Source organism: Conger conger, chromosome 15 (genome assembly GCF_963514075.1).
Source record: "Conger conger chromosome 15, fConCon1.1, whole genome shotgun sequence".
NCBI lineage: Eukaryota > Metazoa > Chordata > Actinopteri > Anguilliformes > Congridae > Conger > Conger conger.
In genome coordinates this window covers 26,540,207-26,556,093 of record NC_083774.1, presented here as the reverse complement: position 1 = coordinate 26,556,093, position 15,887 = coordinate 26,540,207, and the positions used below count along the sequence as shown (strand labels likewise).

General features: G+C 42.2%; 1 protein-coding gene across 9 annotated transcripts in view; it reads left to right on the top strand.

Moving 5' to 3' along the window:
- Positions 1-15,887, top strand: part of ppfibp2b (PPFIA binding protein 2b) — a 64,419-nt gene that overhangs the window by 8,375 nt on the left and 40,157 nt on the right. For 5 of the 9 annotated variants that reach the window (XM_061221198.1, XM_061221201.1, XM_061221200.1 and 2 more), the window contains exons 3-5: positions 1,893-2,033; positions 5,321-5,426; positions 13,225-13,430. In XM_061221198.1, coding sequence (XP_061077182.1) covers positions 5,363-5,426; positions 13,225-13,430 — 270 coding nt within the window. In that variant the 5' untranslated portion in view covers positions 1,893-2,033; positions 5,321-5,362. Of the gene's footprint in view, positions 1-1,892; positions 2,034-5,320; positions 5,427-13,224; positions 13,435-15,430; positions 15,521-15,887 lie in introns of those variants that run through there. The other 4 variants (XM_061221197.1, XM_061221196.1, XM_061221204.1 and 1 more) reach the window with 3 other exon arrangements.

Here is a 15,887-nt window from a genome sequence, read left to right as displayed (position 1 = left end):
TTTATTTTATAGATATTTTAAGTATGAATAATTTTTGCTTTCTTTCTTCTCAATGTTCTGCTTCTTCATTTGCATTTACTTGGAGGACTGATATCAGCAGATTAGCTGGATTGTTTAAACCCCAGGCATCAGTGAATGACTGGAGTCTTGAGAAAATTAGTAATATATGTGTCTTTGAAGATGAATAAGTTAAAATTCCTCAAATGTAATCAGACATAGACTAGCCCCTTGGAGTGTGTCTCTGGATACTGAGAGATAAAAAGACTTCTAGCAAAGCTTCAAGTATGGGCCTGTATTTAAAGCATCTCAGAGTGCTGATTTAGGATCAGGTTTGCCTGACCATGTCTGACCATGAAAATTGAGCTGGTTAAATTAGCTGGCCAAGCTGGTCGAGCTGGGTATGAGCTGGTCAACTAGCATGGCCAAGCTGATCATAAAGCTGTTCTAGCTGGGTATGAGCCGGTCAACAGGCTAGTGCTGGTAGCTTGTCTGATCTGGTAACTGGTCGACCTGCTACCAGCTGTTTCAAAACATAGCTTGAGCTGGTCAAACCATGTCAAACTGGGAGCTTGTCTGACGTAGTCAACCAGCTAAATCATGTCAAGCTGGCAGCTTGTCTGAACTGGTCAACCAACTACCAGCCGTTTCAAAACCTAGCTTGAGCTGTTTTTTTCAGCAGGGTATGGAGTGTTTTTCTCTGAGAATGACTAAGCGAACTGCAGGTGACTGACCCCCATCTGTCAATAGTGTGGGTCACTTCCACCGGTGGACTTTGCCTTGCTGACATTGTGCTGTGTTTTTGGGTGGTTAACCATTATGTAAATGGCCATCTTGGGTCAAGTAGACTTCAGGAGTGTTTGTTCTCTCCTTGCTTCCATCATCAGACAGGTTTTCTGAAGGGTCTATGCAGTCTTCAACTGCTCTGCACTCAGCAGAAACTTTTAAGTGATTTTATTTACAGGCACCATTGGACATTTCATATTTAAAAAAATGTTTCACCTTTCAGATTTGCATGTAGTATTGAGTGTTCAGTCAGGTAATTATCTCCTCGAGGCAACAAAGTTGTGTGCAATAAAATCGGACTTAAGTTTAACATTGACAATATGCAATGACTCAAATTCTTACATGAGTTATGGGAGCAGATCTCAGTGAATCATTTCAGACATGAAAACACCATGCTAATTCCTGATCCAGAGGGATTGTTAGCTGAGCTGCCTCAGCATGGTTGTATTGCTGCTTAAACCTCTGCTATGACACAGAACTAATAAAGTTTTTAAAAAATTCTGCTGATTTGTGCCTCATTTATATGGGGGAAAAGACATTATGGAGGTTCCCATAATGCCACCAGCAGGAAAGGGAGGCTGGTGTATCTGTTGCAGAAACCCACAGCTGGGGTTCTTTGGTTCTAAAGTTATATTTGCTGTAAATGTGCAATTCTGGTGACTTCAAGAGTACATTTCTAGTGTTTACAGTGTTTACAGACCTTGCACAAGAAGCTAGTAAACTATGCTTGTTTGATATTTGCTGCACAAATGCAATTCAAAGTGGAAACACTTCCCTGGAAAATAATCTGGAACGTATCTTCTTTCTTTTTTTTTTCTTTTTTTTTTTTTACAAAGAGTTACTGTAAACGGTGGTTTGTTTTTCTGCTAAGAGTTCAGTATTAATCCCGCGGCGTTGCGGAAGAGGCCCTGCTTTCTGCACGAATGAGCAGTTTAAGTGTCTTCGGCTGCCAAGCTTTCCACGTTACAATCTTCTCTGTTCTCAAAGCTTATCAAGGTTTTTCCGAGTTGATGATACGCAGAAGCCAGACGCGGGGAGCTGGATAGCTGTAATGCACTCGCAACGCCGCCCGGCATGTGACATCCGTGATGTCACTAATCATTTTACAGATAGCAGCGGGAGCAGAGTTGCCTGGAGATCCTCCGCACGCTCGATCGCAGCCGCCTCGACTCGACTGGGGGGGGACTGGGATGGTGTGAGAATCGGAGCTGGAATGGGAACGAAGGCTTTTGCCGAGACGCGGGTGGAGTGTAAGTTTGAATATGTTGTTCTTTGTCGATAGATGAAATGATGGTAATCAGTAAATCCAAGAGGATTTGCTGTAGTTGAGGTTTGACGGAAGAGGTTAGCTCCTTCACTTGTTGTCCCTCGTCTATAATGAAGGAACCTAAATGGCAAGAATACAAATGATTCATTATTGCTGCCTCGCAAACTGATGTTTTTTATGAAGCCATGGTGCAATTGACAATTGTGCAATTGAAAGCCTAGTATCATGACTAGATAGCGACTGAATACACCTGACTAATCAGAAGCAACTTGAGTTGAGGCCGACCGTCTTCTTTTGGTCCCCAAAAATGGGGGGTGGGGTACGTATAAAAATGGATTCCTACACGGATCACCCAATATGGATGTAAATATCCTCAAATTAAAGATGGCAGTCTGCACTTTAACCCCGTTTCATTTCAAATCCAATATTCTGGAATGCAGTGCCATAAGAACAGAAATTGTACCACTGTTCAAATTCTTGCATTGTATATTTTACTCCCATACGTAACCTTCGAAACCAGTTTGTGCTGTGAATGTTTGTAGTAAAAACAAGTTGCTTGAGCAGGTAGTGGAATATTTTGTATTTGAGAGCTAGAGTTTTTCCTCCAACGATGCAAAAATGCTTCATTGGCATTTGGCAGCTTGGCCTGGATCACTATTTTACACCCTTGAAAACAATTTTTGGAGTGTGGTATTGATGTGGTCTGTGGAATTCCATCTAGAGCTCAGAGTTGCTGTAGAGGCTGAACACATTGTTGTGGGAACTGCAGCTTTCTGTATAATCTGAGCTCCTGTGTGCTGATGTGCAGATTTTCTGACGGTAATGTGCTTTGACTGCACTTGGCTTCTCCGGCCGCGCAAGTGGACAATCGACAGAGGCAGGTATCTGACTCAAAAAGTCAACTCAGCGAGGAGCTGACCACTGGGACTTATTTGGAATGCTTTTTTTGTTTGTGGATAACTGTGAGACTGGGCTATCCGTCTGGCAGGAAGCGGGGCGAAATCAGATGACAGTGACATTGTATGAGTGCTGCTGGTTAATGTTATTCCTCTTCAAACAGATTTAATCGCCCAGCTTTCTCCTGTATCTCTCCCTCTCTCTCTCGATCTCTCTCTCTCTCTCTCTCCCTCCCTCTCTGTCCCTCTCACCCTCCCTCTCCCTCTCTCTGTCTCTCTCTCTCTATCTCTCGGTCCCTCTCCCTCTCTCCCTCCCCCTCCCTCTCTCTCAGCAGCTTCTCAGAGATAAGCGTATTTTTGTGTACAGAGTGTCACAGGAATGCATGTGTTTGCTGTAGGTCTGTAGGCTCTGGGCATTAACATGCTTCATTGTGCTGTCTTATTTATCAGTCTGTTTTACGGCCTGATAGAACAAGCCTTTGTTAAGCATCGTCGCTAATGCCCAAGGAGCTGAAACAAACACAGCCCTCACAGAAAGCATCGGCAGGAAAGGAGGACAGGGCAACAGACTTCTGTGAAACAGGTTTAGCAAGTTTTTAATGGTAATATGTGTCCCTTTCCTGCACGCTCAGGAAGTAGCCCAGGTTTAACAGTGAACTGAGGTTAACGGAACGCCAAACCACCCTTTCAAATGAAGATAAACACACCATTGGATCGTTTTAATATTCAGCTAATCTTTTCAAATCCTCCCTGTAGCATAGGGAGCACATTGTCGTGTTCGTTGCCATAAACGACGGGGATCCTTTGTCCAATCTGAAAAATGGTCTTTCTTAACAACATCTGGAGGAGTGCTTCTTATATTAACTGCATAGTCTATTGCTATTCCCGTACCAGGGGGTGCTGATCTCATTATCATGTTTAACTGAAGGCTGTGGTGGTTATACTGTTACGGCTGCCTTTGTTAATGGTTCATTCGACTCCCGTTAAACAGAGTGACTGTGCGCGGCCATGAATGGACCCATTAGGCTCTGCGGTGCCGGGCTAAATTTGGCCGTGTAATTTACGCCATTGACTCTCGGGTCCTATTGGAGCCCGCAGTTACTGCAGGGTCCACTTGCACGCGACCTGCCATTTCATTAGGCGCACTTAATTGTCAAGTCTGCTTCCTCCGGTCGAGAAGTCGCGCTTGCTTCTGGATAAAGGTGCAGATGGTCACCTCGCTTTGAACAGCCTCTCGACCGGGTGGAACAGTTGGACGCAGGTCGAGTAGCACCTCCTTGAGGCTTCCGTGGTTCATTTTCTGTATTTTGGCCTCATTGTTCGATGAACCAGGGTTTTTCGGGGCCTGTAATTTCCTGACATTTTTCACTTTTAAATCGAATTTATTGTATTCCACATTTTTTGGGGGGATTGGAGTTGTTCCATCCTGCTTCACGGGATGATTACATGGCATTCACTGAGTCTGATTAATTCCGTCTCACAATTCAGATCATTCCATTTCTAATTGCAATTTCAGTTGAGTTGTACTGTTTGTTTGATACTGGTAAATGGCCTGCAGTAATGTAAGAGGTACAACAGAACCTTTGAGCATAAAGAGAGTTCCTGATATTTGGGTGCACTTATGTTTGGGTACACTCTTCTTGAAATGTCTTTTGTTGGTCATGGTCATGAACATATTTACATTTCTTTTTTGATGCTCATCCAGAACCAGTGGATCAACCTCTGCTCTAGCCATTGCATTCAATCTGTATACTCAGGTTTGAAAAGGATCCTCTGAACGTTCTATTTCGTCTCATCGGACCACAGCACCTTCGTTCAATCCTAATTTAAATATTTAAATATTTTAAGTTTTTGTCAGATTCAGCATTGACATGTTTGCCGTTGAAACAGAGATCCAAATACCTCCAAATGCCTCAAATACCTCAAAATCCACTAAGAAATGGTTCTGTGACAAGAAAAAATCCATGTTCTTGAATGGCCCTCTCAGTCGTAGGACCTCGATCCGATCGAAAACCTGTGGGCTGAACTGAAGCTGATATGTGCAAACCCAAGAATGTGAAGGATCTTGCAAGGATCTGCTTAATGTTGTTATCCTCACCTGAGATGGATGCACTTAATAAGGGGTGTCAATAATTAAGAAACCTTGATTTTGGTGAAATAGATTTTTTTATTAAATGAATGTATGATTTTTGTGCATTCGCAGTCAGGGGTGCCAATAATTCTGCAGCCCACTGTACAGTATGACCGCATCTCAACTCTTGGTTCCTCTCGAATGTGAAAGCGGTGCCAGTCAGCTTGTTGATGGAACTAGCTGGGCTTCGTTATCAGTTTTGACAGCCGGGATTTCTTTATTTTTGCTCTTTTCTTGGTGCAGGACAGAATAAAATAGAGGAGGAGACGCATTCGCAGCGTCACCATGGCATCCGATGCGAGCCACATGCTGGAGGCTGCCCTGGAGCAAATGGACGACATCATCGCAGGTGAGAGCCGCTGATTTTACGAGGAGGCCTTTCAAAAGATAATACGTCAGTTCCTCACCCTTTTATTCTCCTGATCGCTCTTCATTTCTGCGTGTCCACACTGCACGCATACGTGGTTAATTACCTGCAAGATAACAAAGAATTGGAATACTTTCAAACTGAACTAACTAAGAAAATAGGTCCAGAATACAAAACTGGAAGGAACGAGGCGCCAGGCACAAAGGGCAAAGCATTGGTCGTTCATTACTGAACCGAGTACCCTTTGATATTTAGATCAGGTAAGATGAAAGGCCCCTTAACAATGTTATATTGCTTAATACTTTTAATTGTGTAGATTACCCTTTGATGATGCAAAGATAGATGCATTTTCGGGAACATCTGAGAAACAGGCTTGACATCTGGGTAAGATATGCTTGAAATGGCCAGGAAGAAAGAGAAAAATGTGACAAAAACAAACTGCTGGACAGCTAATCGCATAGTAAAGGATTCAGCTCATGAATAAGGCATAACACTCGTCAACAGGTGTTCTTCTTCTTCTTCTATTATTCACAACCCAGAGAATGAGCTAGTGATCACGTGCGGGAGGACTAAATGGGCTGGGTGTGTAAGTAGTTTAGGAAAACCCCGCCATGTTTCTCTGGTGCAGCTGAACCTGTTGCTGTGGTCCTCCTTTTAAACCACAGAATAATAAGGGGTTGTATTGGGACAGCCCTTTACCATAGAAATGTTCTTCAGCCTGTACACTCTTCATGTATTGTGTCTTTCTTTAGAGGATAATCAGCTGTTATCACTGGTACATGAATAAACCGATATGTCACCATCCGTTATCACAGAGATAATTTACCAATGGGTGAGCAGCACAGTACCCGAGGAAGGGGCCGGAGGACCTGTTGTTTTCTGGAGTGTCTCTCCTCAGTTGAATCTGTTCCTCTGTGAAAGTGAAAAACAGCCTTGGCAATGCTAAGTGCTTTTGTGGAAAATGTGCTGGCTGGTGGTGACTAATGCAGTTCCCAAGGACAATAGCTAGAATAGCAATATGGAGACAGAACAGTTGCGCCAACAGTTTATTTCCCTCTTGTAATAAGATGTCTATTATATTGGAGATTTCCATCCAGGCATGTCTATTACATTGGAGATTTCCATCCAGGCATGTCTATTACATTAGAGATTTCTATCCTGGCATGTCTATTACATTGGAGATTTCTATCCAGGCATGTCTATTACATTGGAGATTTCTATCCAGGCATGTCTATTACATTGGAGATTTCCATTCTGGCATTATATATCTGAATTGGCAGGTGGAGAAAAAAATGACAGCTCATCTGTGGTGTAAACTCATTACTGTAAACTCATAAGTGTCCTTGATGGTGCCAGAGGGGATCAGATGCATGAAAGCTTGGATAAGCAGGGGAAATTACAGTAAAAATTTCACAATGTGAATATCCAACATGAACATCCAGTTTTGAATATGTGATTTAACAGATTTTTAATATGAAAATGGCCACAAACTGAAATCAAATAATAAAAAATAAACCGATTTGTTTAACTCGTCAGTGCAAGGGCTTGTGCATTGACATACTGCACTTTGCCAGGCTGACTATCTCCATTACAAATAGACATTAACATTTAAACGAGGGTGTTGTATAATTCAGTATGTTTGTTTACTGTACACTTCTAGTGATGTGGTCTTGGTTTATTCTATTAACCCTTGTGTAGTCTTAACATTATGTAATGTGACCCGCCTTCATTAAACCCCGAAAATAAAGCAGCTTAATTTAAATTTCTATTTTATAAATATTTTATATTTAATATTTTGCATGAAGAAACAACTTTGTCATGAAATTTCAAGTTGAAAAAATGTAACTTAGGGGGTTTGCTCTGCTGTTAAAACGTAATGACGGGTCATTTTTTACCCTTAAGACAACACAAGGGTTAAAAGGAACAATTTTAACCCAACCTTTCACCTGCTTTTGCCTTAGGCCAGTATGCCAGAGAGCTACCCTCTCTCCCTGGGTAGCAGCCCAGCTTTGTACAGTAGTGCCAGAATGTGGACTGTGCTGCTTATCTACCCATAGAAGGATATTGAATATCACTGTAGGGCCAAGCTGTGTAGGAAACGGGGAAGGACACTATAAATAGTGACAGGCTAATGATCCTGCCAATACATCAATTAGCAAGGGCAGAGAACAGCTTTGCTGAGGTACAGTAGTCTTTCTTATGGGTATCAGAAGAGTGTGTTTCACTCGAATGCTGTCCTTGTTAGTGCTCCAACTCTGCCAAGTGTAGATGTGACGGAGACGGTTTTCCAGCACGTCAGTTTGCTGCGTAATAAGATGCGAATAATGACTACAAAGAGAATAATCCGGGCCCCCGCTTCTTATTCAGGGCTACGACTGAAGCAATAATTCACCACTCGTGCTGAAGATGCCTGTTGTGGGTGGGTTTAATTAAATGTTTTATCTTTTTTCAAGATAAACTCTATCCGATATTATTCGCAGGTCTCGAGAAATCCATGTGACACGTCTCAGTTCCATTGGGGGAATAGCCTACCCACAAACGTGTTCAAAATAAACATCTCTTATAGGTTTCCTGGGTAGCTATAAAATGGCATGCCAAGATTTTTAATGCAAGGTATGCAAGATGTCCTTTGAAGATACATCAATAATTTAATTGTAACTGCATGTTTATATGTTTTGGTCATGCTTTTGAAGCTTGCATCTTGTACAGAAAACTGTACTCGATTCTGGGTAATGTGCTGCAAACCGCGACTCTTAAATTGGTCGGAGGCTTTGTCGAGAGCCGGGTTTCCTCCCTCTCGCTCAGGGATTGCCAGCCCGATTTCACTAATAGAGGATAAATGCTTTGTGCCCGACAGTGAACAAAACGGAGCTTTGGGGGATGAAACCGAACATGTCATTTTCTGTCTAAATAAAGTCTGGGAACAAAAAAAAGCCTGTTCTAAAAACCTATTTGGAAGTCCTGAGAAAATACGCCGTTTTTGGCTCTAGCCATTCGAAATCTGACTTCAAACTATCCAAAGGTAACAAACATGACCATGGGTTACATTTGCATTGGATGTCACGCATAAAAATTAAGTGCTCCCATTACTAAAAACTAAAGAACGAACAGGGAAGCATTTAGAGTATTTGTTTTTGCAAATAGGGTGAACTAAGTATAAGTGGGGCCCTTGATCATTGTTTCAAAACCCAGAACAGAATAATCTATATACACTCAGTGTGCACTTTATTAGGCATTTATTAGACTTCTACTGTTGTAGCCTATCCACTTAGAGTTATGATGCATTGTGTGTTCAGAGATGCTCTTCTGCATACCACTATTGTAATGTGTTGTTATTTGCGTTACTGTCAGCTTTGACCAGTCTGGCCATTGTCCTCTGACGTCTCTCGTTAACCAGGCGTTTCTGTCTGCAGAACTGCTGCTCACTGGATTTTTGCACCATTTTTTGCAAACTGTAGAGACTAGTGTGTGTGAAAATCCCAGGAGATCAGCCGTTTCTGAGATAATCAAACTACCCTGTCTGCCACCTACAATCATTCCACTGTCAAAGTCACTTAGTTAACATTTTTTCCCGATTCTGATGGTTGATGGTTAATTGTTGTCTCTGTGACTTGTGTATCAGTATTTTAGTTGGCTAGGTAAGCAGTGTTTGGATAGTTAACTTTGGTGACTTTTGCTCTGTTTGTTTGTTTGTTCAAAAAAAAAAAAAAAAAAAAAAAATGGCCCTTGTCCTTATCTTTCTTGTACAGGTAGCAGTTGAAATTGTACTTACCTCTAGGGTCTTTCAGCGAACTTATCCCTGGTTATGGGTATGCACTTTGTTGTACGTCGCTCTGGATAAGAGCGTCTGCCAAATGCCAATAATGTAATGTAATGTAATGATGTGCACATTAACTGAAGCTTCTGACCTGTATCTACATGATTGTATACGTTGCACTGCTGCAACACAATTGGCTGATTAGATAATGAATAAGTAGGTGTAATAAAGTACAAATGTTCCTAATAAAGTGCTCAGTGAGTGTATATGTTTATAATACCATCATCATTATAATATGGCCATACGTTGATAAAATGTGATTTTTGAAACTTTTTTGATTTTTGATTTTTGATTTTTGATTTTTCTCTATTAACATGAATACAACCGCCCCGCTTTACCGAACACATTCAGTTAAAATGGGACAGTGATAAAAAATGTTTTTGATTTAAAACAACGCACGTTTCTCCCAAAGATGCAACTAAAATGTATTCAAAATCTTTGTCAACAAGTTGCAGGTCTGTTTTATAATCTAGTAAGACTGTAGCACTCATTATTTATAAGTGACAGATCATTTGTCAGTGGGCTTACCATGTGGTTCTTTAGACTATACCATACATTGGGTTTAGCCCCAGCCACCTAAGACAAATCAAACCACTTTCACAACAATTTAAGAATCAGCTATTGGTTGTTTATATTTAATGAGCAATATACCTGCAAACTGTACCTTAGTCCTCCCTCCTGATTTCTAGTTTTTTATACCTAGAATCCTATTTGTCCCACTCTACCTGATGTCCCACTTTTGATGAACTCACTCTAATTTGACTTAAGTGACACAATTAATTCCTTTGTTGACCCTGAATCGAATGAAATAAAACACTTCAACTGCGGTACCACATGAAGCCCCAGCCTATTGGCCCTGTCTGTCAATATTTGGCTCCTCCCCTCTGTCAGGTCATGTGATGTGATATAAGTATTTAATTAATTTGACAAAATTAAATGAGGCATGAGGCCATGTTTATTCTTAATAGCCGGATGACAGTGTGAACATTCACGACCAATATTTATGGCAAACGTCATTTAAAGCCATTTTGAAAATGGGCTTTCGATTAGAACTACAAATAGAATATCATTAAAATCGCATTACAGTAAAAATGCACTAGCATTTCACGTATCTGTCAGTCTTTTGAAATATGTTGACATGATTAAACATGAGTATGGATGCCCTGAAGCTGAATGGAAGCTGTTAGCATGCTGTGTGCTGTCATGAAGTGAAACGGCAGATCAACATGTCGTAAAGAACAGCCTGTGGTGAGAGAATGGGCATAATCCTCCGGAATCTATCCGAACACAACTGTAGGGGCTGCAATCCAGCGGTGCTCCCGTCTGAAGTCAAACAAGCGCCATCTACTGGTCGCTTTTGGAATTGACTGCTGCGGGACTGTAATAACATTTTTCAATATATCCGATTGCAGTAGACCCAAGGTTTATCTCTTATTGAGAGAACACATTTTGACAACTAGGCAAAGTCCAGATACCGTTTTGGATTCTGTAAGTACGTTTCATAAGTGGCATGATGATTTATGGTTAATTTGCCCACTAAATTGTTTTGTTCAATTGATGTACAATGGCAGTTGAAAAAAGATTAAGTAGAATATTTGTTGATGCTTTCCCAAGCAAAATAAAGGGCATCCTTAACATCACGGTTTCATGAAATTTATTGTGTACATTTAATCAGATCTATATAACAATAAACCCCAAATTCACCATTGTATAGAAATGCATATCCACGCAATATATAATGATAAATGAAAAACATATATAATCTGCCATGCTTGTGTCCTTGTGATTACACAGCCATGAAGTACACACAAGATGAACAGAGGCATTTTGATATTGGATTACACTTGCTGTACAGTTGTGTAATGGTAACAGTCCTGCGTGTGTGAATAATTCATGCTGTTTTTTTTGTATACCACAAGACCCTCTGGCATCCTTGTGCATTTATGGATGCAAAATACATTTTTCACATCCATGAAATCCCTGTTTAGACATTATGTTCTCAGGGAATGCACACGATCGGACTGTAAGTTGACCTCAGAACTGAAAACATGAAATTTTAATAAGTTCCAGTCACCCATCCATGGCTTAACTGAAGCTAATTAGGGGTATGCCATTAGGGCACCAGAATGCAACGTTAATATTCTGCATTAGGCACTGACATCGGATGCTTGAGAGAACCTTTAATGGGTTCAGCAGTATTAGTGTAACTGAAGAGCTTAAGGACTCTAATCACACTGCTTATGAAGTTTAACCTCACACACTCTTCCTGAAGCATGCATGATACATATATAAGCACGTTGATCATACACTTAGACTGTAGAAAACATATGGACCAAGTGCCTGTTGCGTCACTCACTGACTATCCTTGGGCTTGTGAAAATCATTTACAAAAACCGCTGAACTCAAGTTTACGAGCGTTGCCATGTAGAACATCTCAGGTCTGTGCCTTTTTCCCATTGTTTTTTTCCCTTTCTATGTGTTCCCTTCATTTTTGCTCCCCAGTTTCTGCGTTTTTTCTATTTTCTTTGCATTTTGTCCCCTGTCCCTCTCCGTAGTCTGGTTAGTCTGTTCTGCCACTCATTCCTTTCGCCTGTTCCCTCCCTATTCGGTGTCTCCAACTCCCACTCCTTATATGTACTTCCTTTCTGTCTCTTGTCATTAATTTCACCTGTTTATCATTGTTTGCTTGTTATTGTTGTATTTCAGCCTGTATTTCTGTTCCCTCTGCTCTGGTTTTGGATTTTGTACCTTTGCTTGTTTAGACTTCCTGGTTTTTGAAAGCCAGTTTTTCCTGCTCTGTCAATCAGGCATATAAACTGTTGGGCTTTGTAATAGCAAACATACCTATATGACCTGTGTTCATTCTGTGCATGTGACATCAGGTAGATACTCACCATCATAACGACAGCGATTATGCAGTGATTGAAGCACAACATTTGTTATTAAGACTTAATGGACTTGTGACCCTGGACTCCCAGCACTTTCAGGGACATGTCCAGATGAGTGGATGAGGCTTCCTTGGCGTTACCCTGGTGAGGTCACGTGACCTCAAGTTTTTGAGTGTGGCCAGGCTTCTGTAAGTCAGTTAGAAATCCCAATGCAGTACTGATCTGAAGGTGTCAGACAGCATGGCCACATTTGCTGCCTTGCCACAATTTTGGTGCCAATTCCTATTATTGCCAATTAATTTCTAAAACACATATTGTTCACTTTATAAAAAATCTTATGCTATCATTAATGGTTTAAACAGTCTTATAATCTACAAGTATTAATCTGGAAAGGCTTAAGAAATGTGGAAATGTAATGTGATATTTACCTCATTATTTGCATGCTGTGCAAATAAGTATTATGTATGACTTGAATTTGAAAATTATAATAGCTTTAAGAATTTTGTTTTTCATTTTTGGTACTGTGTATTTTTGGACTCATCAACAGCACTGAATTTTAAAATGATCTGCTCTGAATATCAGCGCCACATGGGCTTGCGGTGCCTTAATAGCACCCATATGTTCGTATCTTTGTTGTGCACCCGTTTGAGTTCATTTCCAGCACCCTGAAGGTGTCGATATTAAGTTTGGTGATTCTCGGGGAGATGTGGGTAGCTTGCGAGTCACGATGTTGGTGGGCGGGGGTTCTGGGTGCCCGCAAGGTCAGGTGATTGACCGGCTCATACCCAGCTAGACTGGCTTTATAACAAGCTTGGCCATTCTGGTTGAGCAGCTCATACCCAGCTAGACTGGCTTTATAACAAGCTTGGCCATTCTGGTTGAGCAGCTCATACCCAGCTAGACTGGCTTTATAACAAGCTTGGCCATTCTGGTTGAGCAGCTCATACCCAGCTAGACCAGCTTTGTGCCCAGCTTGGCCATTCTGGTTGACCAGCTCTTACCCAGCTAGACCAGCTTGGGCAGCTGAGTTCTCATAGCAGGGCGTGCTCCCGTGACGTCTCTCTCTGTGCCGCAGGCTCCAAGGCCGCGGCTGAGTTCAGCAATGGCGGCTTCGAGCTGGGCTCTCCGGGGTACGCCAGCCCGCGGCAGGTGCTGCAGCTGGCGGAGGACCTGCGGGCAGCGCTGGAGGTTCAGGTCAGCCAGGAGGACCGGGATGCCCTCCGGAGCCAGGTCCCCGGGGCCACGGCACAGATCCTGATGGAGTGGCTGGAGCGGGGTGCGGTGAGTGCTTTTCAAAAGTTATTTAAGCTTGTTTGTTTATATATTAGTTTTAATAACAACAAATAGTTTTAAATGACAGCTGTTCCGATTCTGCCTGTGCTGACTGGTAAAGCGCCCTGTGATGGCGTAATCAAATGCCTCTTCCTTTGCTTCTTGTGTGAATAAATAAATAAATACATATTAATCGCTCAAAATAATTTTCAAATTACCATGTAACATTAAAAAACGCTGGCTTGAGTTACATCTCTGCTGAAATAGCCTACTAGCACATTCTGTGTTGGCGAAATACACTCAGTGAGCACTTTATGTGATAGATCTGTGCACCAGCTTGTTAATGTAAATATTTAATCAGCCAATCATGTGGCAGCAACTAAATGCATAAAAGCATGCAGATGTGGTCAAGAGGTTCAGTTGTTTTTCAGACCAAATGTCAGAATGGGTAAGAAGTGTGATCCTTGACCGTGGAATGACTGTTGGTGCCAGATAGGGTGGTTTCAGCATCTCAGAAAAAGCTGATCTCCTGGGATTTTCACGCACAGCACACAGGATCATAGAGGGTCACTCCAAATGGCAAAGAAACAAAGATGACACCAATTGGCCCCACGGTGGCGCTATAGCAATAGATTGAAATAGCAACAGTTTGAACAGACATTTCTCCTGCTCTGTTTGAGCTACAGTCACAAATTCCTGTTCCACATATGCCACTCCTCACAAGGAGCAATAACTTCCGCCTACTTAAATTTTCCACCATTTGGAATTTTTTAAAAACACTGAAAATCGTACTCCTCCTGGAAGATAATAGGAATCTGCATGAAGCGTGGTATATGTAATCTCTCTTGCTGCGATCAGCCAATCAGAAATGAGCTGCCATTTGACAGGCTTAGCAATGGCGGATCATCATGAATCTTGTTGGGTATATTGACCTCTACACTTGCTACGACTGTGTGTCAGCCATTAGAGGGCGCTATAGCAAATATGCAGGTTTCAAAGAGTGTATCATTGGCTGTGATTAGTGGAAAATGATAAACCATATGCAGTAGACAAGCACATAGCAGTGAGAAACAGATCAAATGACATCCTATTTATTAGCTACCAAACAGCGGCAGCTATATATTGCAGCAACAGGCCATGTTGAATAATGTGTTGAAGCTCTGATTCCAGAATGCATTTGGGCACCATTTGGAGTACTTGACAAAATGGCTGACAACATTTTCACCTTTTCTTTGCCTTCTGAGACTTAAGGTCTGTTTGGCTTGGCGAAGAGGCTCAGATGAGAGTAGCATGATGTCTTTCAGCTCAACCGTTTCCTTCTAGAAAACCTATTTATTTAGCATATTTCATTGACAAATGTTTCCCCACTTCCTATTTTCCTCACTATGGTTAGGAGAAGTAAGAGAGGTTTCGGTTCCTGTTGTGCTGTTGGGCTTTTCTTTTTCATTTTCATCGCCTCTAAAATTGAGGAAGTAGGTATCACACAGAAAGGGGCTCCGCCGAGGTTTCTTTTTTGGCTGCGTGAAAACATCTTACATTGGGTCCCACCATCCAAGGCCACCCCATCCCTGTCAAAGCTTTGCGCCCCCATACGCTGCACCCAGAGGAGAGAACTCCATTTGAGCATCTTGGCATAATCTTTCTAAAGTGTAAGAAATGTCATTATCAGGTAACCGCATGCTGGTTGCGGATGTAAAGTTTTGTTGACTGATTCAGTTATATTTAATTCATTTTGTCTTTCCTTGCCATACAGCATGCACACACTTTCAGCCTTTCTTTGCCTGTAGAGCTGAAAGCTGCAGATGTCTGTCAGACAGACGCACCAGTGTTCCCAAGCTTGAGTTTGGAGCTTTGTCTGATGCCGAAGCTTGTTTTGGATCATACTGAGAGCGGAAAGTTGGACGTGGTAATAAAGAAAAAAGAAAAGTCTAAGCAGTGTTCTGGGGCTCTGTTAGGGGTGGAGCTGAACTTCCTGAACTGCTACCCCCCCCCCCCCCCCCCCCACTCCCTCTCTCCTTCTTTCTTTCTCTCCCTCTCTCTGTGCACTGTCTCCTTCTGACCGCGACGAGGGCTCCCAAACCGTCCGCGGGACGCGAGGGGTAAGTCAGAAACCGTCCTGAGGGGCTGAGAGGAGATTGATTTTGGGAATGCTGCCTTAATGGCTCATTAAGTGGCTGTGACTCGGGGGGGGGGGGCTGCCCCCCGTCTAGCTCGTCTCCGCAGGCCTTTGAAGTCCGCCAAAAAAGGAAGGACCCCCGCAACTTCAAATGCCCCATGCCTACATTTAGGGTCCTCCTCGTGGCAACTGTCACTCAGCTGAAAGGAAAATGTGCTGCTGGTTAACGGTAATGTGCAGAGAGGGGGGGCTGAAAACGAGAGAGTCGTTACTGGGAAGGGAAACTCGTGATTTTTCCTCAGATGTTGTGATTAGATGCAGCGCCTTAAGTATTTTGCTTGTTTGCTTGC